General features: G+C 42.6%; 1 protein-coding gene across 2 annotated transcripts in view; it reads left to right on the top strand.

The window, feature by feature from the left end:
* MAPK12 (mitogen-activated protein kinase 12) overlaps positions 1–25,781 on the top strand; it is a 143,120-nt gene that overhangs the window by 10,519 nt on the left and 106,820 nt on the right. For both annotated transcript variants that reach the window (XM_077471066.1, XM_077471067.1), the window contains exon 2: positions 20,583–20,712. In XM_077471066.1, coding sequence (XP_077327192.1) covers positions 20,583–20,712 — 130 coding nt within the window. The remainder of the gene's footprint in view (positions 1–20,582; positions 20,713–25,781) is intronic.

Genomic DNA, 25,781 nt, shown 5'->3' with positions numbered 1-25,781 from the left:
AGTTAGTCCATTTTTTTTTTTTTTTTTTTTCCTTTCGTCCAAAAGTTTTGAGTACTTTTTTTTTATTTTATAGGCTGTTTGCACACTGGAGCGGGCAGACGTTGATGGTAAAATGTTGCTAGTTTTATCAATGCTTTACCATCATTTTAGCGGTGCTATTCGGCTGCTAGTGGGGCGCATATAATCCTAGCTAGCGCCCGAAGAAGAGGTTAAATGCGCCCGTGAAGCACCGCTGCCAAATCGCATTGCATGCGCTTGGGCAGTGGTGCCCATTAATATCAATGGGCAGGAGTGGTGGAGAAGCGGTATACACCACTCCAAATGTGCTGCTTGCATCGCCTCAGTATGAAAGCACTCTGTCTTTCACACAGACTGCAGGGGAGCCGTTTTGCAGGCACTTTACAGGCGCTATTTTTAGCCCAAAAGCGCCTAAAAAAAACGCCCCAGTGGCAAAGGTGTCTGTTAGGTTTTATGAGATGAAGGGGGATAAAAAAATTTTTTTTTTAAAAAATCGGCCTAACATATCGGCCCAAAAAAATCGGCATCATATATCGGCCATTGGCCGCCATGATTTCAAAATATCGGCATCGGCCAGAGAAAAACCCATATCGGTTGACCTCTATCCTGCAATCAGCCACCACTTTTGTCTTCCATGGTCTTCCATGGTCTTCCAGGCATTTTTATGTTATGTTATGAGCTCACCAGTGTGTTCTTTCCTCAGAACTTACCAAATTGTTTATCTGGCCACTCCTAATGTTGCTATCTCTCTAATGAATTTGTTTAGTTTTTGAAGCCTTACAATGGCCTGTTTCACTTGCATGGATAGCTCTTTTGAACGCATGATATATATTCACAGCAATAGATTCCAAATGCAAATGCTACACTTAGAATCAACTCCAGACCTTTTTACCTGCTAAATTGGTGAAAAATTGGTAGCTCACACCTGGCCATGAAACCGCTTTTGATTCAGTTGTTCAATTACTTTTGGTCTCTTGAAAAAGTGGATGACTATTCTTAAGAGCTGTAATTTCTAAACCCTTCCTCCGATTTGCATGTACATACCCTCAAATTAAAGGGGTTGTAAACCCTCATGTTTTTTCAACTTGATGCATCCTGGTGAAAAAACAAATAGCTGGCAGTGACCAGTAATTTTTTTATTTATTTTAAGTTTTAAAAATTGTCTGGTCTAGACAATTCACATCTTGATCTTACATTGCGCATTTACTGCAGAAATACACAAAATTATTTAAAGTAAGTTGCATATCCACCAGGTTAATCCAACAGGTTTCAACTTATACAAAGTCTTCATTGGGATAAGGGAGTGGAAGCAATCCTACATCCAAAAAGGCATAAAAATTCACAAAGAAATTTCCTTATAAAGACTTTGTATAAGTTGAAATGCATTGGATTGACTTGGTGGATATGCAATTTATTTTAAATAATTGAATATATTCCTGCAGTATACAGTGCTCATAGGTTTACATACCTTGTCAGAATTTGATTTCTTGGCCATTTTTCAGAGAATATGAATGGTAAAACAAAAAACTTTTCTCTTACTCCGTATTTGCCGGAAGCCATTTCTTATTAATCAACTGTGTTTACTCCTTTTTAAATCATAATAACAGAAACCCAAATGACCCTGATCAAAAGTTTTTACATACCCCAGTTCTTAATACTGTCTATTGCCCCTTTAACCTAAATGTCAGCTGGAAGTCTTTTGTGGTATTTGTGGATGAAGCCCTTTATCTTCTCAGATGGTAAAGCCTCCAGTTCCTGTATATTCTTGGTATGTCTTGCATGAACTGCACGTTTGAGATCTCCCCAGAGTGGCTCAATGATATTGAGGTCAGGAGACTGAAATGGCCACTCCAGAACTTTCACTTTATTCTGCTGTGGACAGGTCCACTTGGCCTTGTGTTTATGATCATTATCATGTTGGAATGTCCAAGTACGTCCCATGCGCAGCTTCCTGGCTGATAAATGCAAATGTTCCTCCAGTATTTTTTTGATAACATACTGCATTCATCTTGCCATCAATTTTGACCAAATTTCCTGTGCCTTTTGTAGTTCACGCATCCCCAAAACATCAGTGATCCACCTCCCGTGTTTCCCAGTAGGAATGGTGTACCTTTTTTTCATTATAGGATTTGTTGACTCCTCTCCAAATGTTGCGTTTTTATGGTTGTGGCCAAAGCTCAATTTTTGGTCTCATTGCTTCAAAGGACTTTGTGCCAGAAGGTTTGAGGCATGTCTCTGTGGTGTTTGGCGTATTGTAAGCGGGATAATTTGTGGCATTCGCTTAATAGTGGCTTTCTTATATCTTAATTCAAGTGCCTCCTTTTTTGTGCATCTTGAAACCGCCACATCACATGTTTTCAGAGTTCTGTATTTCACCTGAAGTTATTTGTGGGTTCTTTTTTGCATCCCAAACAATTTTCCTGGCAGTTGCGACTGAAATTTTAGTTGGTCCACCTGACACTGGTTTGGTTGCAAAATAACCCCGTTTTCTACTCCTTGATTAGAGTTTGAACACTGCTGATTGTCATCTCAATTCCTTGGATATCTTTTTATATCCCTTTCCTGTTTTTATACAGTTCAACTACCTTTTCCTGCAGATCCTTTGACAATTCTTTTGCTCTCCCCATGACTCAGAATCCAGAAATGTCAGTACAGCACTGGATGAAAGATACAAGGGTCTGTCCGGAGACCAGAAACTCATTGACCTTTTATACACACTAATTACGAGCACACAGATCGCAGGTGAGGTTGGTTACCTTTTTTAATAGCCATTCAAACCCCTTTGTGTTAACTTGTGTGCATGTTATCAGGCCAAAATCACCAGGGTATGTAAACATTTTTGATCGGGGTAATTTGGGTAGTTTGTTATTTCCAAAGAGTAAACACAGTTGATTGATAATAAATGGCTTCAGCCAAACACTAACCATGAGTGAAAAAAACGTTTTTGTGTTCATCATTCATATTCTCTGAGAAATGGCCAAGAAATCCATAAATTCTGCCAGGGTATGTAAACTTATGAGAACAACTGTATGTGCATTTGTAGGAATGTTTCAAGATCAGGACGTGGATTGTCTAAACCAGCCAATTTTTAAACTTGTTGGTCAATACGTTTTTTTTTTTTTTTTTTTTTTTTTTTTTTTAATATACTAAGTTGAAATTGTGTGATATAGCTGCAACAAAGTCCCATGGGAGATATCTTTCGAATAGTGTATTGGGGAAAGAGCAGCTTCTTTCCCATATGTAATTGCTACCTGCTGTTTTTAGGTCTTAACTAGTCATAGACTTATCTCATTTCATTGGCGGCTAACCTATATGGCCCAGGTACACATAATAGAGACCATTTTAGGTATTTAAAGATTAGAACACCTTCTAACCCAAGGTCGAGGTACACTGGAGCTTTTTAATATTTGGACACCCTGGGATAACTCTACTGCTGGGTTCACACTAGTGCGAATTGGATGTGGATTTTCCCGCATTCAATTCCCATGACAGGAGAGTGTGCCTGGCTCTCAATGGAGCCGGTTCACACATCATCATAGCGGCTGCAGAGCAGATTGCACAGGGGTCCTGTGTGTCTTTGGCTCTGTTTTCGGGTCCAAATTCGGGCCCGATTCATCCCTGAAGCTGAGAACAGGGACACACCATACTCCTGCTGTGAGCAACATCCGCACTAAGTGTGAACCCAGCCTGAATATGGACTACAACATTTGCCTGGCATAACCATTTGATCATTCTTAAACCCTTTTATTTTACTACAGACTGATTTTATGAGTACCTTCTTATGTATGTCCTATTCTTGTTTTTTCACATTACAAGTTTAACCACTTAAGCCCCAGACCATTTTGCAAACCAGAGCAATTTTAGCGATTCAGCACTGTGTCGCTTTAACTGACAATTGCGCGGTCGTGCAACGTGGCTCCCAAACAAAATTGATCTGTCCCCCCCCCCACAAATAGAGCTTTCTTTTGGTGGAATTTGATCACCCCTGCGGTTTTTATTTTTTGCGCTATAAACAAAAAAATGGCGACAATTTTGAAAAAAACGTATTTACATTTTGCTATACTATCCCCCAAAAAAATATAAACTTTTTTTTTTCCTCTGTTGCAAGTCAATAAGTATTCTTCTACATATTTTTGGTAAAAAAAAAAAAATCACAATAAGCGATTGGTTCACGCAAAAGTTATAGCGTTTACAAAATGGGAGATAGTTTTATGGCATTTTTATTTTATTTTTTTTGTACTAGTAATGGCGTCGATCAGTTATTTTTTCTTTTTTTTTTTTCTTTTTCTTTTCCTGACATTATGGCCGATGCTTCAGACATTTTTGACACATTTTTGGGACCATTGTTATTTATACAGCAATCAGTGCTATACAAATGGCAGTGAGCCATGGGGAGCGTTTCTAACTGTGGGGGGGCCGTGGCTGTGTGAGACACATTATTGATCTCTGCTCCGATCACAGGGAGCAGAGATCAGTGACAGTGTCACTAGGCAGAACGGGAAGATACTTGTTTACGTTAGCATCTCCCCGTGAGACGATCGTGGGCATCCCCGTGGTGATAGTCCGCGGGACCCACGATCGGACTCCCAGAGGTCAAGCCCGACGCAATGGCACAGCGCCAAATTTAAAGGGACATCCCTGTATGCCCATTTTGCCTGTCTGTGCGATTCTGCCGACGTATATCGGCATCCGCCGGTCAGCATATGGTTAAAGTGGAGTTCGTCATATAATTATTAATTTTTTTTTTTTTTTTTTGTCAGTAGTTAAAGTATAACTGTTTTTTTTAATAGTCACTCGCCTGGTGTTCTCCCCGTGTCCTCCCTTGGCAGCGCCAGCATCTCTATGGGCACCCGACTGTGACAGCTTGCGGCTTCACAGCCAGGTGCCCACTGTGCATGCGTGACCGGCACTGCAGTCTGTGAGTGGCCCCAGAAGTCTTCTAGTACTTGTCATCATGTCCCAGAAGACTTCGGAAGGGAGAGCCTCTGTGGGAACAGGAACCTGTCAAATTCGGGTACCTGCTCCCACGGAGCGTCACAGGTCCGTGGCTTAGAAATCGGCGCAGCTTCATCTCCAAAATTTACCCCGTCAGGAGGGACATTTAGGAGCATTCCAATTGCCTGGCGCTGACTAGAACCTGCGTAGCCCATCCTGTCAGCGGGGAAGAATGCCGAGGGGATTTCTAAGCCCTGGACCCGTGATGCGGCTAGAGCAGGGCTCAGAACAGGAGATTGCCACGCAACAGGTCAGCGCGGGGGAGGGGGTCCTCTGTAAGTTACACTTTAAATATAAGTTTACTTCTTCTTTAAAATTGAAGCTTGGGAAGTATTGTGTGAATACAATAGATGTATAAAAAAGTATGTGTTCATTTTAATCTTTATGTGCTTTGTGTATTCCTTTTATCGGTGCAGTTATGAAATGTGAAACTTTGCCTCTGTGCAGGAGCTTCCTGTAATAAAGACTGGTCACTGCTGCTCCATCTTCTTGTGTGGAGTGACTGGTCTTGTATCTGCCCCCTCTGGTAGTTTTGTGCAGGCAGCCTGTAGTAGGTGGAGCCCTCTGGGTAAACAAATGTCAAACACCCCAACCTATAACTGGCCTTTGCAGCAAGGGGCACATAGAACTAAGGTTGATGCATGTCAAAAAACAAACAAAAATTCCCAGCTCACTTACCAGCCTGCTACAAACCGAATTGAGACTTTGTCTGTCGTTCAGGTTAAAACCAAGGGGTTTAATTTGCACACATTTTGCAAATATATACATAAGCTGCAGCAGCCACATCACAGCACCCCAGTGTACTACAGTCCTTACCCTATTATTTTGAGAGTCTGAGTTGGATCACAAATAATAAAGGCTAGATTAAGGGCAGCCCACCCCACCTTAAAGGTATAGGGACTTGTTGGACACCCACCAATGGCAGTGAAGGTGTCCAGTGTGTCCCCTAACAAATTAAACAACCATACAAACAAATGGCAACCACCCCAACCTATAACTGACCTTTTGGGCCTCTTCCTTAGTGCTGTTCTCTGCACAGGCTATGTACAGTACAGTGATGTCACTGTTACTTTTATGAGATAGCTAGGTTTGAAATGGCATTTGGTGTGCACAAGTGGATTTGTATGCTTTGTGTCTAATTTTATTTATGTAGCTTTTCTCTTTTTTTTTTTTTTTTTTTTTTTTTTTTACCACATCTCTTAAAGTGGTTGTAAACTCTTTACAACTGTATGCTACAGGTAAGCCTATAAAAAAGCTTACCTGTTGCTACCCATGATATCTCCTAAACTTGCTCGGTTTAGGAGATATCCCCTGCCCCCTGCATGTGCCGATGACATTGGCACATGCGCACTGGAAAAACTGAAGCAATGACACGTATGTTACAGGTGGCTCTCATGAATGGGAGTGACGTCATCGTGGCCCCGGGGCAATCACAGCGCTGGAGTCGTGATACCCAGAAGTAACCCCCGGGAGAGATGTCACTGGCTGGAAGGGGAGACGAGGATGGCTACAGGGGCTTAGTTCTCGTGTAAGTAATTCATAATGAGCTAGTATGCATACTAGCTCATTATGCCTTTTGTCTTGCAGGGTTTCTTTATTTTATTTTTTTACCAGGGTTTACAACCACTTTAAGCCCAGTACACGCATACTGAAATGTTGGACCAGCTTCTGTTGAGCAGACAGCAGTAAAACGACTGGCTTCTGTCAAATGGTCCTGCTGAAAGACCAGCTCTTGATCAGCACTTGTAGCCAATGGCTGTAAGCGCTGATGTGTATTCTAAATGGGGGGTGTGTGTCTCTGCTGTCAGAATAGAACAGTACAGTGGGGGAGATCCCTCCATACACATTGCTTGTGTTGATGCGGGGATCTTGCTCCCTTTATTTTTTATTTTTTTTGCCTCTGTGAACCAGCTAGTTAAATGGGGGGGGGAAGATAAAAAAAAAAATGTATTTATTGATAGATAGATATCTATCCAACATTACTCTCCAATATTGAGACTGAACCTACCCACACTATTATGAGTTGGGAAGACCTGGGCTTTCTGATAGTTATATTAAGGGAATAACTATTACTCCTGGAGCGACGTAAAAAGCAGGGATGTGAATTTTTGCCATCATTCTTATTGGGTGGATTGACTTTTTAAGAAAATGGGGGGGGGGAGAATAAAAAATGCTAATATTTTTTACTGATGTATAATATTAGTGGTCTTCTGGCACACTGGTGGCGTAAATTGGTTATGTATGAGTTGTCTAATGAATATGTATTGTATATGTCAGTGACAGCTTGAATGCTGTTTTTGTTTCCAGAATTATTTCCTAAAACTCCTTAACATTGCTGTTCACGGAGAAAGCTGCATATGTCTAATGCAGAAGTGTGTCAGTTTCATAGTGTATTGGAATACCGAGAATAGCACAAGCAGACAGGCCTATGGGAAAAGTGAGCACTTTTTGATGAGCTCTGATAACTTGTTTACCTGGCCCAGCAGAATCTTTTCCTATAGTCCCTGATCTAATTCAAAGTTAAATTATAATACCGTTTACATTACTGATTGCACTTTATAATGGCATATAGTTGTCCTACTTTTAGATTCTACAAAGCTGAAGCTTGACCAAATACTGGAGGCTCTGTGTCTAGGTGCTGCTAATGATGGATTACATATGTAGGTATTGAAAGAGAAATGACCTGAATTTTTCTCCCATTATCAGTTTATCTTCTGTTTTCATTCCGGTTTAGTTTCCAGCAGAGGCCAGGATAAAAAAAAATAAAAATCTAGGAAGAATGATTGAAATCTAAATGAAAAAATGTAGGCTCTGATTAAAAAGATTAAAATCTGGAAAGGATTAGGAATGTCCTTAATATCCTAAAAATGAACGTCCTTACCCTTTCGTAACCACATTTCATTGATGCCTAGATTTCCAGGCCAAATTTACACTGTGTGTGTGTGTGTATATATGTATGTATGTATGTATGTATGTGTGTGTGTGTGTATATGTATGTGTGTGTGTGTGTGTGTATATGTATGTGTGTATATATATATATATATATATATATATATATATATATATATATATACCTTTTATAAAAAAACAAAAATGTGAGTGCAATTTACAGTGTCCCAGAAGCTGTATAAAGCCCTCAAAAATACCTGTGAATACTTGCCTTTCTTGCTGCTCACTCTGCTGAATTTGGCTACGATGCTGTGAAATTGCCCTCAAAACCTGTTGGGAAATTACACTTGACTTCCAGGACCCCTGCAGCTCTCTGGTTCCTTCCTCTGACCTCCAAGTCAATATATTAGTGACATGAAGTTCAGATGGTTTATAGGCCTTGGCTTTTTTTTTTTTTTGTCACTTTTATTTCTGCATCCTTGTCTGTTTGACTACCTCTGTGCGAGGTGCGATGCCTTGTTTGTAAGCAAAGCTATTTGATCCCTATGATTGATTGTCAAAATGACCTCTGGATTGGGAGACCTTTTAAATGGTTCCTGATTGCTGTATCTGTTGAGGCAGTTGTCAGATATCGTGCTGTCCCACAGCTGCCAGTATGAGTTGTAAGAGTTAATTATTGGGTCCTCCTTGCCAGGGTATTATGGTGATATAATATACAGGAAGGCAATAGAGATGCCTATAAATAACTGTGCCCGTGTCAAGTAGGTCAGGGTATGCCTTTTTAAAAGCTGAGGTTGATCTATTGTACTAACCTGGTCACCTCTGGCCTAGCTTCTTCACATTTCTGTTGGTAATAAAAGCGGTCTATCCTATTCTATCACCCAATGTCATCCTTTATAAACTACTGCCATGGGGGTTATCTATAAGGATATACATGCCTCCTGCATGTATCCCTACCTGTCAAATGTCTCCCCTCTGTCTTTTATGAGAACCGAAACACTGCAGATTCTGTGGGTGGGTCTGTTGTCTGGCACTCGTGGGTGATGTCAGTAGACTCCCTGCCCACCTCTACACTCCCCTTGTCAATATGCATTTTTTCCTGTGTATTTCTTACACTGAACTTCTGCTATGATCTCTAACATCCAGTGAAAAGATAGGAAAGTCCCCACATAACTTCAGCATGCCCAATTATGCTGAGGTGTGGAACATCCAATCCTGGCAGAGCAGCAGAAGAAAGAAGTGGGAGGAAATAAAAAAATGATGCATGTCTGTTAGGCTTGTGCACGAGATATGTAAATCACCTGTCACTCACAGCAAGGGGGAGGATTTGACAAAGCTTTATTTGTCAAGATTTATCTCACTGAACAATAAAAGAGGATTGCTCAGAGCTGGATTAACTCTGTGGCAAAACTGGGCTCAAATGATAGGAAATCTTATATTATGACATCAAAAAAATAAAAATTCAGGTTTACATCTACTTTAACCACTTGCTTACAGGGCACTTAACCCCCCCTCCTATCCAGACCAACTTTCAGCTTTCAGCTCTCTTGCATTTTGAATGACAATTACGTGGTCTTGCAACATTGTACCCAAATAAAATTTTTATCTCCCCCCCCCCCCCAAAAAAGCTCTTTCTTTTGGTGGTATTTGATCACCTGTGTGATTTTTAAATGTAATTTTTGTCCGTCATTGATGTACGCTGATGAGGCGGCAGTTATGGACACCAATGGGTGGCAGTGATGGGAACTGATCGGTTACTCTGATGGGCAGCACTTCTAAGTGGCACTTGTGGGCACTGTTACTATTATAAATGAGGCCAAATTGCCTCTTCCTTTTTGGAACCGATGTCCCTTTAAGATAAGCCGGTGATCAGCTTTTTTTTTTTTTTTCTCCTCCGCTGTCAGCGTGAAGAGAAATAAAAAAAAAATCACGATGCTTTTGTTTACATCATGTGATCAGCTGTCATTGGCTGACAGCTGATCACCTGGTATCCTTGCTCGGATCGGTGATTACCTGAGTCTCAGTGACACGGTGATCACAGCACACGCAGGGAGCGTGTGCAGTGGAGGCTGTCGTATGATGGCCTCCCGGAAATTCACATCCGCGCTGTGGCCATCATTCGGCCATAGCGCGGATAAGGAGGTTAAGCTGGCCATAAACTGTGAATTTTGGCTGGATGCAATTTTACTTAGTGGGTGACCCTACTGGCAAACAAAAATCGACTGTTAAGCAGGCCACAGATGTAATTTGCAACCATGGGCTGCAGGAAAGAAAATAAATTCTTCCAACAACAGTCCTTGTGGATGGGGGAATCCCTCCCGTGGAGCTATTGTGTTCTCCCGGTGTGCAAGATAAAAATCTGACATGATGGTTGCACCCAAGTCAATCGATGTATTGACTTGGGTACAGTCGGATCAAATCTCAAATCGGGCAGGCTATCTGTGGCCAGCTTTAAATCAACATTTTGTCGAAGAAGTCTGCTGGAAATTGCAGCAGCTGCGTCCAAGTAGATGTGGCTGTCTGGGTATTTTGACTGTCAAAAATACCACCGCCACAGTGGGAGGTTCATTTACAGTGCTTTGAAAAAGTATTCATACCCCTTGAGCTTTTCCACATTTTGTCATGTTACAACCAAAAAACGTAAGTGTATTTTATGTGATGGACCAACACAAAGTGGCACATAATTGTGAAATAGAAGTAAAATGATAAATGGTTTTCTGTATTTTTTACAAATAAATATGTGGAGTGCATTTGTATTCAGCCCCCTTTTACTCTGATACTCCTAACTAAAATCTAGTGCAGGGTTTCTCAACCAGGGTTCCATGGAACCCTTGGGCTCCTCCAGAAGTTTCTAGGGATTTCTTGAGCTATAAGAAATTTCTGCCTCTTAGAGAACTTCCCACTGACAACATTGATCTTTTTAGCTATTTGTAAGGGGGCAATTCTTCCCAATGACCAAAAGTGTAAGGAGCATTCTTCCCACTGACCATCACACTAGTGTATCAGGACTTGTGGATATAGTAATTGTAGCAGGGGTTCCTTGAGCCCAGAAAGTTATTTCAAGGGTTCCACTGTGTTGAAAAGGTTGATCTAGCGAAACCAATTGCCTTTAGAAGTCATGTAATTTGTAAATAGTCCACCTGTTTGTAATTTAATATCAGTGCAAGTACAGCTGTACTGTGAAGCCCTTGGAGGTTTGCTAGAGAACCTTGGTGCACAAACCGCATCATGAAGGCCAAGGAACACACCAGACAGGCCAGGGATAAAGTTGTGGAGAAGTTTAAAGCGATGTTGGCTGATAAATGGTAACTCTGGAGGAGCTGCAGACCACAGGACAACTATAAAGGCCACAAATCTGGCCTTTTATGGAAGAGCGACAAGAAAGCAATTGTTGAAAGGAAGCCATAAGAAGTCCCATTTGCAGTTTGAAAGAAGCCATGTGGGGGACACGGCAAACGTGTGGAAAAGGTGCTCTGGTCAGATGAGACCAAAATGTAACTTTGGCCTAAAAAGCAAAACACTATGTGTGGCAGAAAACTAACCCTGCACATCACCCTGAACACAACATCCCCACCGTAAAACATGGTGATAGCAGCATCATGTTGTGGGGGTGATATTCTTCAGCAGGGACAGGGAAGCTGGTTAGAGTTTATGGGAAGGTGGATGGATACAGGACAATCTTAGAAGAAAACCTGTTAGAGTCTGCAAAAGACTTGCGACTGGGACAGAAGTTCACCTTCCAGCAGGACAGCGACCCTAAACATACAGCCAGAGCTACAATGGAATTTGTTTAGATCAAAGCATATTTATGTGTTAGAATGGCCCAGTCAAAGTCCAGACCTAAATCCAATTGGGAATCTGTGGCAAGACTTGAAAATTGCTGTTCAGACGCTCTCCATCCAATCTGACAGAGGTTGGGCTATTTCCCAAAGAATGGGGAAAAAATTCACTGATGTGTAAATCTGGTAGAGACATTCCCCAAAGACTTGTAGCTGTATTTGCAGCAAAAGGTGGTTCTACAAAGTATTGACTTGGGGGCAGAATACAAATACACGCCTTTTCAGATATTTATTTGTAAAAAAAATTGAAAACCATTTATCATTTTCCTTTCACAATTATGTGCTAGTTTGCGTTGGTCTATCACATAAAATCCCAACAACAAATCCCAACAACATAGATTTATGTTTTTTGGTGTAACATGACAAAATGTGGAAAATTTCAAGGGATATGAACACTTTTTCAAAGCATTGTATCTGCCTCACCTTAGCACCCCCGGTCTTTTCTCTATATCCTGCACACAGTTTGTTTCCCTGAATCCATAGTAGTGGTCTCCTCCTGTATTCCTTTTTTGTTTTCATGCTCCCTCTGGAGTGAAAATACTCATAGCATACAGTGAACAATACCTTCCACTCTGATACAGAACACAGAAACTTATTTACATTAGATGACACGCACTCAGTAACGGCACATGGTAGAAACCTGGTAGTGTGCACTCCTTCAGTGTGGTTGTACTCTGAGCCAATTTACATGCAAGTTATAGTGTGTGTGTGTGTGTGTGTTTGTTTTTCCCTCCGTGTATATTGATGTAGAGTGTATGTATTTACTTCCTGTACCTACTACCTTATACTTACCGTTCTACCCTCCAGACTCCTCTCCTGCACATAGTGCTCGTTCACGCCACAAACGTCCTCCAGATCCGTTCTGGATGCGTTGCTGCATTCAGGTTTTTAATGCTTTTTTTTAATGTGTTGTACTGCATTCCAGTACAGTTCTGTGCAGGAAAAAAAGCAGCGTGTTGTACTTTTCTGTTCCAGGAAAAAAAAGGCCAGTAACACACTGCACTGATGTGAAGTATGCCAGTGAAAAGGCCACACAATCCTTTGTGTCAGTCAGTGGTGGTTGCAGAGGTGGGGAGGGAGCGCCAGACAGCTGGAAAGTCTGGGAGAGGTGATGTCGCCTATAGGCTCCCCTGCCCTCGCTGTTGTCTGTGCACCCGCCTCTCCCCTGCAGCTGCTGACGATTAACACGGGAACCAGATCATATGACGAGACCGAAGTGGAGTAAAAATGGTTAAGTATATAACCTGTTTCTCGCCGTGTCCTCCTGTAGTACACCACTGGGAGTGTTGTCAGCTCCAATGATACAAGAGACCGAAAGATGTCGCACAGTACTGCACGACCCTGTGGATATGTGAAATGACAACCCCTGCTGGTGCTACAGCCAAGCCACGCCCCCAATGCATTTCAAGCCGTCCCCAGAGCTTAATCATGGGACTTGTCATTTCACATATCCACAGGGTCTTGCATTGATGTGTGGCGCATAGGACCTTTTTTGGTCTGTCAGTTCTGTTTTTGTGTAAATTTGTGTTTTAGTCTGCATATATGGTTTTGTACATAATTTTCAGCTAATAAATTATGTATAGATATGGATTGCTTTCTCTCTCATACCAGCTCTTCAAAAATCCAATATTTGCATCCATCAATCTATATTTTGAATTCAGAACTGAAAACTGTTAGCTGGTCTAATGTGCTGACATGTATGTTTCTTTATAGAATGTGGCTCCACAAAAATCCAATATTTGCATCCATCAATATATATTTCAAATTCATAACTGAAAATGGTAGCTGGTCTAATGTGCTGACATGTGTGTTTCTTTTTAGAATGTGGCTTAAAATAATCTGACCTAAATTTCACCATTGAATCTAATTTATTTCCTTAATGGTCGCTGGGGTTTAAACCATATGCACATTTTTAGTTGTGGTCCATCTAGAAAATGAGATCTCATCTCATGCATTTGACCTAAACACTGAGCTGCAAAGCTCTTGACTTTTTCTGCTGGTTATTGATCTATTAACAGATGGCTGCGGAATGAACGTTAAGTGCACCTGTGCTCAGACTATGGACATTATTTATATCATCTTAACAAGCGTTTAAAAAAAAAAGTTTTACACTGACCCCTGTTAAGGCTCATGCACACTGCAGCAAAAAAAAAAAAAAGCTTTTATTTCTCTGCCTAGATGGTGTGTGTGTGTTTGTTTTTTTTTTACACGTTTGTTGGGCATATAGGCGTCTTTTCGGATTTGAAAGCTCCTCTCAAAAACACGAGTTTGGGTGTTTTTACAGGCAGAAAAAAAAAAAAAAGCCGTAGTGCGCATGGACACATTGGCTAACATGGAGGGGAGTTTCCAGACAGAAAAAATGAGGGCTCAAAAGCCTATAGGAGCAGCTTCTTTGAGATGCTGTGTGCATGAGTCCTAACTGCTGTTAGGAGTCATTTGTCTTCAAATATCACAACAGAGACACTGTTTGTTTACATTTAGACTGCTGACAGGCTGTCAAGCCCTGCTGCTAGAGGAAAGCAGGAGATTGGGATTTGGATCTTGGCATCTGTTTTATGAACTTTGATGCTTCATGTACACCTAGGCTTTCTGGATCATGGGCGGAATCGCTGCATTTTTGCCTATTTCCAGAATCGGTGCAAAATACAGAACATGCTTGCGATGCCATTATTTCTTAATGGCACCCCAAGCGTGGTGCGATTTTTTTTTTTTTTTTTTTTTTTTTTCTGCTAATTGTCTAGGGACAGATCATGCTAAAATCGAGGCAAAAATTGCAACTGCAAACGCTCTTGGCTCTGTGCCAAGAATTAACGTCTTTTGCAGCATTTTTCTCAAATGCTCAAAAAAATAAAATAAAAAAAAGCTGAAAAAAACAAGCGGTTGCAGCTATCGCTGCAGATTGCTCAGGTGTGAATGGAGCCTTCAAGTAGAACGATAGGCAAAACTTTTTTTCCAATTTGGATAGAGCGTGTGTGTGTGTGTGTGTGTGTGTGTGTGTGTGTGTGTGTGTTGTGTGTTTTTTTTTTTTTTTTTTTTTTTTTTTTTTTTGTCATCCTGTGTCCTATTGCAGCAATTTCCCTTCACTTTCTGTCCCATAGCCAAATGGGAAGCGAGAGGAAATCCAGAGCTAGTGTCCCTATTGATAGATTTCCACACTATTACTTTTCTGGGGACAACCTAATGTTTAGAATTTTCTTTAAAGAAAATAAGTCAGCAGCTACAAACACTGCAGCTGCTGACTTTTAATAAATGGACACCCTGTTCCAGGGTCCAGCGATGTCGGCAGCAGATGACGAGCAATCGCTTGTGTCTCAGCTGCCCCGTCGCCATCCTCTGTCAGGGAATCGGGAAGTGAAGCATTGCGACTTCACTGCCTGGTTCCCTACTGCGCATGTGCGAGTCGCTCTGCGCGTCGCCACTGTTCCCCGCAGTGTCCTGGGAACTGTTAGTTTCCCAGAACACAACGGGGGGGGGCCCCATCTGCGGCTAGCTTGTCCCGGAAGTGGGGGCAGATACCTGGATTATACAGGTATCTGCACCCTGAAAGGTGCCAATTGTGGCATCGGAGGGGGGGAGGGTTCCGATGAGTGGACCTTCCACTTTAGGGTGGAGGTCCGCTTTAACTTTCAGTTGCAATAATAATGGTAAACAGGACAAATAGAGAGTGAATTTCTTTAACGGGGCTACAGACAGCAATAAAAAGTGACGGGTGTTCTAATCCCTCTCCATTCTATCCAAAACTAAAAAGAAAAGTTTTGCCTTTTTAGTTGTACTTTCAAGGGGAAGTAAACTTCCTTTACTGACTTTTACATGCACAGTTTAGGAGATATTTACTTTACACGCACCAGTGAAATTGCTGGTGCATGCGCTCTAAAGGAATGGCCACCCACACCGTTCCTTCAGAACCCAGTGCTGTGAATGGGTGACTTCATTGCAGCTCCGTCCAGGCACAGAGCTGGAGCCCACAAACCCGGAAGCAAGATGGATGAAGATGTGAGCCCCTGCAGCGCTGGCATCGCGGTGCTGGAACAGCTTAGTTTTAAGGCAAGTTGCACATGATGTGCTAGTATGTGATGCATACTAGCACATTATGACTTTACCTTGCAGAGAAAAAAAGTCAAGCAGTATACAACAGCTTTAAGCCCCCGCTGACATTTTGTAGCATGCCACACTTATGCACTTTTCGCACATAGGGACAGCCAATTCATATTGATAAGCTGTTCTACACACAAACTAAAGTATCTTTTTTTTAAGCTTTGCACTTATTATTTTTTTTATTTTTTTAGAGCTGTTTTGCCTTAGTAAAAACAATGGGGGTCATTTATTAATACTAGACAGTGCAAAATCTGGTTAAGCTCTGCACAGAAACCAATCAGCATCCAGGTTTTATTGCCAAAGCTTAAAGCGGGGTTCCACCCTAAAGTGGAACTTCCGCTCATCGGAACCCTCTCCCCCTCCGGTGTCACAGTTGGCACCTTTCAGGGGGAGGGGGGTGCAGATACCTGTCTAAGACAGGTATTTGCACCCACTTCCGAGCATAGACTCCCACGGGAGTCTATGCTGTTTCCTGTCCCGGCGCGCTGTCTGCTGGGACACACACGGGTCCCAGAGACAACGCGGACCATTCCAATTGCGCTTGTACAGTAGGTAACCGGGAAGTGAAGCCGCAACGCTTCACTTCCTGATTCCCTCATCGAGAATGGCGGTGGCAGCAGCCGAGAGCAGAGCGATTGATCGGCCTCGGCTGCCGACATCGCTGGACCCTGGGACAGGTGAGTGTCTATTTATTAAAAGTCAGCAGCTGCAGTATTTATAGCTGCTGGCTTTTAATATTTTTGTTTCCAGTGAAATCCCTCTTTAATTGAATGAGCTGATGTTAGAAGCTGTCTACTGTGCACAGCTGCACCAGTTTTAGATCTGGTTTCCCACTGGCATGACAAACGCTCTGACATTGGGAGCTCATGTCCCATGACATGTGAAATCCATGTTTCCCTATGGGAGCCATCTTAACTGGTCCGACATAAGTTGGACCGACTTTGAAAATGCTCCCTGTACTACTTTGGTCCGACTTTGACCCTATTTCAGTCCATTGAATATCTCTGAAGTCGGATCGCCGTCTTGACTGATCCGACTCTGGCATGCGACTTGTGCTCTGATCTTGAAGGGGAACTCCACGCCAAATTGAAAAAAATAAAACCGGCATACCAGGCCCTTCGGTCTGGATTATCAGGGGAACCCCCCACGTGAAAAAAACAGTTTGGGCCCCCCCCCCAAAAAAATCCATACCAGACCCTTATCCGAGCACAAAGCCTGGCAGGTCAGGAAAGGGGTGGGGGATGAGCAAGCAACCTCCCCCCCCCTCATCCAAACCGTACCAGGCCACATGCCCTCAACATGGGGGAGTGCGTGCTTTGGGGCTGGGCCCTCCACCCTATGTGAATGAGTATGGGGTTGTGGAGTATGGGGCCTACCCATTCACCGGAAAAAAAAGTGTCAAAAATAAAACACAGCACACATTTTTTTCATTAAGGCAGTGTCTCTTCAGACTTCTCCCCTCTCTGGGTCTTTTCTGCTCTCTCTCCGGTTCTTCTCCCTCTGTCCGCTGACTTCTGCCAGGTCTCCTCCTGTCTTGGCTCTCTTTTGCTTGCTCTTTTGCCCAGTCTTCTCCCTCTGATTTTCTTCCAACGTTGACTCAACGCTCTCTCCCGCTCCAATGCCAGGTGCGTGGTGTGCCACTACTTATATTGGCATGGGGTGGGGTCAGCGTGTCGGTGACATCATAAGGGGCGGGGCTCTGGTCACCCAATACATGCCAATATAAGTAGTGGCAAACTGCGCACCCGGCATTAGAGCGGGGGAGAGCATTGGGTTAACATCTGAAGAAGAACAGAGGGAGAAGACCAGGCAAAAGAGCGTGAAGACAGCAGGAGGAGACACAGCAGACGGGGAGAATAACCGGCAGAGGCAGAAGACCTCAGAGGAGGAGGCAGAAGAGCTGGAGAGGGGATAAGTTGGAAGAGTCTGAGCTGCTTAATTACCTCTGTACTGTGTTTTATTTTTGACACTACTTCTTCTTTCTTTTTTTTTTTTGGGTTTCTTTTACAATGTACCCCATACTCATTCACATAGGGTGAGGGGCCGGGATCTGGGTGCCCCCTTGTTAAAGGGGGGTCCTCTCCGGATTCCGATAAGACATCTGCCCTCAGCCCCCGACAACCAACGGCCAGGGTTGTCGGGAAGAGGCCCTTGTCCTCCTCAACATGGGGCAAGGTGCTTTGGGGTGGACTCCTCTCGGGAGCCAATGACCTATCGCCGCACATGCTGGAGTGAGAGTAATATATCTTTAGCACCTCCTCCGTAACACTAAACTGATGACCTCTAGGGGGCTTTTAACCACTTCCCGACCGCCTCATGTAGATATACTGTGGCAGAAGGGCACGTACAGGCATATTAACGTACCTGTACGTTGCCCTTTAAGAGGCGGCATGAGCCCGCCGCGAGCTCCATGACCATGATTGCGGCTCCGCGGGCATATCCGCGATCATCTCACGGTGAGGAAGAACGTTCTGCCTAATGACACTGATCACCGCTCCCTGTTATCATGAGCGGTGATCAGTGATGTGTCGCACACAGCCCCTCCCCTCACACTTAGAATCACTCCCTAGGACACACTTAACCCCTACAGCGCCACCTAGTGGTTAACCCCCTCACTGCCAGTGACATTTTTACAGTAACCAATGCAATTTTTTTTAGCATTGATCGCTGTATTAATGCCAATGGTCCCAAAAAAAGTGTCAAAATTGTCCGATGTGTCTGCCATAATTTCACAGTCACGATAAAAATCGCTGATCGCCATTACTAGTAAAAAAAAAAAAAAAAATTCATTAAAAATGCCATAAAACTATCCCCTATTCTGTACACGCCATAACTTTTGCGCAATCCAATCGATAAAGGCTTATTGCGATGAAAAAAATGTTTTTTTTTTGTTTTTTTGTTTTTTTGTTTTTTTTTCAAAGTTGTCACTATTTTTTTGTTTATAGCGCACAAAAAAACGCAGAGGCGATCAAATACCACCAAAAGAGAGCCCTATTTGTGGGGAAAAAAAGAACGTCAATTTTGTTTGAGAGGCCAGTCGCACAACCGCGCAATTGTCAGTTAAAGCGACACAGTCCCGAATCGCTCTGGTCAGGAAGGGGGTAAATTCTTCCGAGGCTGAAGTGGTAAAAAGTGGAAAATATAGGGTATTGAAGTTTGTTGCCATTTCACTGGGGCACTCAAACTTAAATGTAAGGTTTGACATGTTGAGTCATTTATTGCAGTTGTGTGCCCTGAATTAAATTTAGTGTATTTTTTTAACTGAAATTTCTGATTTTCCTAGACCTTTATGGAAATATCATGACACATAAAATAAAATTAGAACTACCACTATTTTATTCTCTAGGGTGTCTGCTTCCAGAAAATATATAATTATAAGTATAAATAGATAATTGGGGGTTTTATAAAGGCTCCATGCACACTTGCTATTTTTGGGAGTTTGGATGTGTGTTTTTCTTATAGGAGAAAAAAAAATGTTTTTTTCAATGGATCAAAAATGTTAAAAATTGCTGATGAGCCACGTTTGAGCGTTTAGCGACATTTATGCACATTTAACGTTTTTAAGTGTTTTTGAGAGGTCAGAAAAACAGCTCCTGAACGTGATTTTAGGGCTTTCAGACAACCCATAAACTCCACTGCTGATAAATGTCCATGTGTGCATGGACACAGAGGATAACAGAGGGGAGTTTATGGGCTGTTTGGATGTGTTTTAAAAAAAAAAACACATCCAAATAGCCCATAAACTCAAACGTGGCTCCTCAGCAATTTTTAACATTTTTGATCCATTGAAAAAAACATTTTCTTATAGGAGGAAAAAAAAAAAAAAGCAATTGCAAAAGCGTTAAACGTTGAAAGACTCGCTGCAAAGCTCCTGGCGTTTTTATACCGTTCAGTGTGCATGGAGCCTTAATCTTCAGGTCTAAAATTATTTTTTTACGCATGTTTGAAAAAAAAAAAAAAATAAGTTAAAATAGCTTTGGCAGTGTTTAAACCTGGCAGGCTTTTGGGGTTTAAATCCATCTGCTCTCTTTTTTGTAATATCTTTCGATCAAAGTTCCCACCACATGAGTGGGGGTGTATTCTATGGAACTCCATAAAGTGCAAACTGACAACCTTTTATCCCGCGATTCTTTGCGAAATCCCATTTACTTTGCAATAAAATATAAAAAGCTTTACCATTCTAAAACAGAAGGTACTAGCATAAGCTTCCTACACTATATCCTGTGCGATTGTAGTGCCCCTAATGCCACGACACATCTACAGGAGTGAGCGTCCTACATATTTTGTAATTATAATCCAGGATCAACCATAGCACTGTGCGTATCCGACTTTTCTCATTACCACCCCCAGTTTTAAATTGTTCCTGCGTGACACCAGCCTATCATTTCTGGAACAGATCGTAAATGATTGCTTCATGGACAGCCGTGCTGTGTGTGGGTAGCTCTCCGGCTGGGTGAGATGGAGTTTTGTTAATGTGGCAAACTGTACACTTTTTTATTTTTTTTTATTGCATGCTAATTAAAGCCCATCTCACTCTCATTAGTTTAAAGTCAAACAGAATGCAGCTAATTATGCAAAATCTGCAATGTCTAATATGAGGCGGTGTCCTTTTTTTGTACAGAAACACAACTGTGCTGCATTTGGAAAATGTGTGTGTGCGTTTTTGTTCTTTTGTGCTTTTTCAGACCTTCCCAGTTGCCTCTGATTATGTAATGTAACTTGTAATTACATGTTTGTGTGTTACAGCTCTTCTATCGACAATAGAACTGGAACAAAAGTAGCCATCAAGAAGCTGTACCGTCCTTTTCAGTCTGAGCTCTTTGCAAAACGAGCATATAGGGAACTGAGACTTTTGAAGCACATGCAACATGAGAATGTAAGTATGTAATTATCAGCTTCTGACGGTTATGCTTGTACCATGTGAAATTATACACTGGCAACATAAACTCCATACAAGCCAACTTTTGCATTGAAAAGTAATTGTTTTCACAGTGCAATAATGCGTGCTTAACGTGATACTAAAGTCCTTGGTTTTTTTTCTGTTTAAAAATAATAAAGGTTATACTTCCTTACTTGCTCTGTGCGCTGGTTTTGTGCAGAGCATCCCAGATCCTCCTCTTCTCTGGTCCTTCACCGGTGCTCCAGGCCCCTCCCTCCTGCCGAGTGCCCCCACATCAAGCAGCTTGCTATGGGGGCACCCGAGCCGAGGCACTGCCCCCCCTCTCTCTCTCCTTATTGGCTCACTGACTTTGACTGCAGCGGGAGCCAATGAAGGAAGGGAGCGTCCCAGACAGCCAAGACTCTCGTGCAACATTGCTGGTTCGAGATGGGGCTCAGGTAAGAATTAGCGGGGGGCTGCTGCACACCAAAGGTTTTTTATCTTAATGCATAGCATGCATTAAGATGGAAAATCTCCAGCCTTTTAGAACCACTTCAAGTCTTACTTATGCTGTTCATCCACATAAGTACTCCTGAACCCTTTTACCTAATATAAAAGTTATCCCTTCTGCTGAGGTATAGCAACACATGAGGTCACAAAGATCTAATTAGGCTAAGTCTTCATTATGCCCAAGGCTAGTATTTTTCAGCTTTGCATAGATACCAATTGGCTTTTTAAAACTCTTTCATTAACCTTAAAGTGGAAGTCCAGTCAAAAATGAAAATATTTCGAATATGTAAAAAATCTTTATTTTTGACATTTATTCATTTTCTGTATAGCGGTTTGTGTCGCTTAGAAAGTCTAATCAAAGGCAATTGGCTTCTTCCTGTTCTTCAGGGACAACCTTACTTCCTTATTTCTGAATTCTGCATGGGGGCCTCTCACTTCCTGAAAATGTCCCTCCCCGTCCCTCCGCTCCTTTTTAGACAGACATGCCTAGACCTGCCCACCCCCACCCCCACCCCTACCCCTCAGCTCCCTTTTAGACAGACGTGCCTAGACCTGCCCAGCCCCACCCTCCTCTCAGATCTCCTCCGGTCTTCTTAGGTGAGAGTTCTGTTAGAAACTATAATATAGATTAAATGCAATATGGTGCAGATTTTCTAGAGTACAACCACATAGTTGTTTCTGCATGGTCCAGCTGAGGAAGCTACATGTGAGTAATGAGTTTAAGGCTACTTTTCTGCTAGTGCGACTTGTCATGCGACTTTGCACACATTAAGTCGCATGACGAGTCACAGCCCATTGATTTCAATGGCACCTGTTCCCATCTATGGGAATTTGAAAATTGGTGACTTGGAAAAGTACCTGAAATGCTTTGATGCGACTTTTGATCCAGAGTGTAAAGTTGAATCAAAGCTGCACTCAGTCACATTCTAAATCGTACAGCTTTGAAGTTGCACTAGTGGAAACAAAGCCCAAGGCTAGGGTGCGACTTTGGAGTGACTTTGGATCAAAGCTGCACTCCAAAGTCGCACTCTAGCTTTGGGCTTCGTTTCCACTAGTGCGACTTCAAAGCGGTGCGATTTTGAGTGCAGCTTTGATCCAACTTTACATGCTGGATCAAAGTCGCATCACATTTCACATCAGAGTTCTCCAGTTCCCATTCCCCCCATTTAGAGCAGAATCCTCAGCCCCTCACCTTTTTTACATCAGTCCTCAGGCCTTTACGTCTGCCAAGAATGTGGCAGACGTAAACCTAGAAACACTTGGCACCAAAGATGTCTTTTAAATGTGAATTAGAGCTAGATCATGTGGGCAGAAACCTTTGCTGCCCCTCTGAAAAGCAATCTGCAGTGGATCGCTCTCTTGAGGGCCATAGGACAGCAGCTGCCAGACATTCAGGAGCCAATACAGCTGCCTCCTAAATGCCCTCATTTTTTTTTTCCTGGCAGCTAAATTGTGACGACTTATGGAGATGCCGCACCACAGGCACAACTTAAGCGTTCGGCTTATGGTTGTGTTGTGGTTCCATTTACTTGGATGGTACACATTTGGTGTTGGAGAATAATTTTTGCCGTGACCACAAAGCATTGTGCGCATGGCATATGTACAACCCCAAAAAGCTGGATGCTATTTTTTGGGTGGGTGGTAATGCTGCTGATCATCCACCAGTCTGTTGACTGTGATGAATTAACACAAAGTATAGGCAGATAGCAAGGAGCTTGAACAAGAGCCTCCTGTTTAATTTAATCAGCAGAGTCCATTTTACAACTATTGCTCTCTGCCCCCAGATCAAATAACTAGGACTGTTAACTGTTTCCTAACATGCATAAGAAACTAGGCACAACAATTGATCTTGAAGTATAACATAAAGCATACGCCATGACATCTTCCCTCTCAAGTATGATGCATTTAATATGAGACAAAGTCCTTCCATATTTTTGGTTTAATAGTTCGACCATAGCGAGAGAAGGTAACCTCTGGCTCATCATCCGTAGGATTGGTGTTCAGTTGAGTCACTCCCAGCATTATCACATACTGATATGTTTATGCTGTCCTCGGTATCCTCAGTCGACTTAATATCCATTGATCCAATATCTGTGCCATCATGGGCTTGTTCTTTATCTCCATTGTCATTCAGTTCCTCTAATGATGTATCTCCGGCAGTGTCTGGACAAAGATGACGCTTGTTTAATCTCAGCTTCTGCCCCCACTTGATTTCAATTATATATGATTTTGGTGAATTGGCTTCTTTGATAATTCAAACAAGTTCTTATACATTCCCAGTGACTGTCGCACAGCTTGCTCAACACAGAGTGGACAAAGGGATTTTATGGATTTATTAAAGTACTTTTTTTGCTTTTCCATATTTGATCCTCTGAGCTGTCCAACTTCTGTGGTTCAATGGGCACCGTGTTCCTCATTGTTCTACCCATTAGCAGCTGTGCAGGTGAGCATAACCCTTCAATATCTGTCGCACAATAGTTTAACTGTCCTAGGTACACATCCTGCCCTGATGATTGTGCTTTCAGTATAATGGATTTGTCTATGCCAACATACTTCTCTTCCAGACGATTGGCCTGTGGGTGATAGGGGCTTTTAGGTTTGTATCCGATTCCCCATTCATGCAGGAAGCACTAGAACGCAGCACACGGGAATTGTGGCCTGTTATCCGATACAAGTTCTTCACACACTGTGTCTTGAAAGTATTGTTTTGAAAGCCCATATGATTGACGTTTTTGCATTTCTCAGCTGCACTAGCTAAAAGTATTTTCTGTAATCTACTACTATCAGGTAATTGTCCTCAAAATGAAAAATATCTGTAGCCAGTCTCTGCCATGCCCGCAAAGGAGCATTCCATGGTGGAAGAGGTTCTTTTGCATTGTGTTTTTGAAATGTCTGGCAGGTTTCACACTTCATAAGTATCCTCAACATCAAAGTCTAAATTGGGCCAGTAAACCAACTCCTGCGCTTACACAGAATGATACCCAAATGTCCCTGGTGGATTTGTTCCAGTACTTCTGCCTGCTGTGGCTTAGGAATGAGAATATGGTCACCCATGAATATGATATCCATATGAATGTATAAATTATCTTTCCTAGGCCAGAATTCCGGTAGTTCAAGACACAGCTTCTTTTTGTTCGTTTTTTTTTTTTTTGCCAGCCATTTCACATGATACAAATTAGTTTTTCTAGGACTTTATCCTGTTTGGTGTCTTGTCTTGTCTTCTCTTCTCCAGCTGTACATTCGATATTGGAATGTTCACTAGTACTCCTATGTACCTGTTCTTCCAACTCAGGTTCATCCCATGCTTCATGTCCTGGAAACACCCTAGACAGGGTATCTGCCATTGGAATTTCCTTTACAGGCTTATACTTCATTGAGATCATACTGCTGTAATTTCATAACCATCCGCTGCAGAAGTGGAGGTGTAGAAGCTAGCAATTTCTGTAGGATGTACACCAGTGGCTTGTGGTCTGTTTCTACAACTAACGGGCGACCATATATGTACTGATGAAATTTCTCACATCCATTCACAATGGCCAGCATCTCTTTCTCAATTTGAGCATAATTGGCTTGCGTTGTGGTCAGTGCTCCTGAAGCATATGCCACAGGATGTCCTTGTTGAGTCAGTACAGCACCTAACCCAAACTGGGATGCATCCACTTGAAGTACAGTGTCACAGTTTGCGATAAAATATTTCAGTATTGGCCCTGGATGTTTAGTGATCAGCCTTTTCACTTTGTCAAAAGTCTCTTCCATGTTTGCAACCAAACAGCATCCTTCTGTAGCAGTGTATGTAGTGGTGCTATCTGTTGAGCAAGGCCCTGAGAGAATTTGGATAGATAGTTGAAAATGCCCAGTGACGTCTCCAGCTCCTTTCTGGAGGTAGGGGCCTTCATGTTAAAGTGGTTGTAAACCCTTACAACACACTTGGACCTACAGGTAAGCCTTAATCTAGGCTTACGTGTAGGTCAAAGAAATATCTCCTAAACCTATAAGGTTTAGGAGATATTTGCCCGAAGACAGGCACTGCTGTCTACTGCGCAGGCACCGTAGACAGCGGCGCACTGAGCGCGGCATTTTCAACGACGGAGCGTGTCGCTCCCGTGCGCATGCGCGGGAGTGATGTCATCGTGGCTTCGCCGAATGACAGTGGCGGAGCTGCGAGACCACCCAGAGAAGATGGATGCGCTGGACTACAGGGGACAGCAGTGACTTTGCTGGCTCCTGTGTCAGGTAAGTGACACATAATGGACTACTATGTGATGCATAGTAGTCCATTATGCTTTGCCTTTGCAGGGAATGAAAGAGGAAGTAAACTCCATCAGGGTTTACTTCCTCTTTAAAGTGGGGTACCCCCTAAAAAAAAAAAATTAAAAGTCAGCAGCTACAAATACTGCAGCTGCTGGCTTTTAATAATCGGACACTTACCTGTCCCGGGTTCCAGCGATGCGGGGGAACGAAGCCCCCCCCTCGCTCCCCGCTCCGCTCGCGGCGCCGTCATGCATACTGTGGGCACCCGGCTGTGGCTTCACAGCCGGGCACCCACTGCGCATGCG

The sequence above is a fragment of the Lithobates pipiens genome, unplaced genomic scaffold, assembly GCF_037356315.1.
Source record: "Lithobates pipiens isolate NorthernLeopardFrog02 unplaced genomic scaffold, aLitPip1_a1.2 Scaffold_8, whole genome shotgun sequence".
NCBI classification, from domain to species: Eukaryota; Metazoa; Chordata; class Amphibia; order Anura; family Ranidae; genus Lithobates; species Lithobates pipiens.
This window is presented reverse-complemented; position numbering and strand designations above follow the sequence as displayed.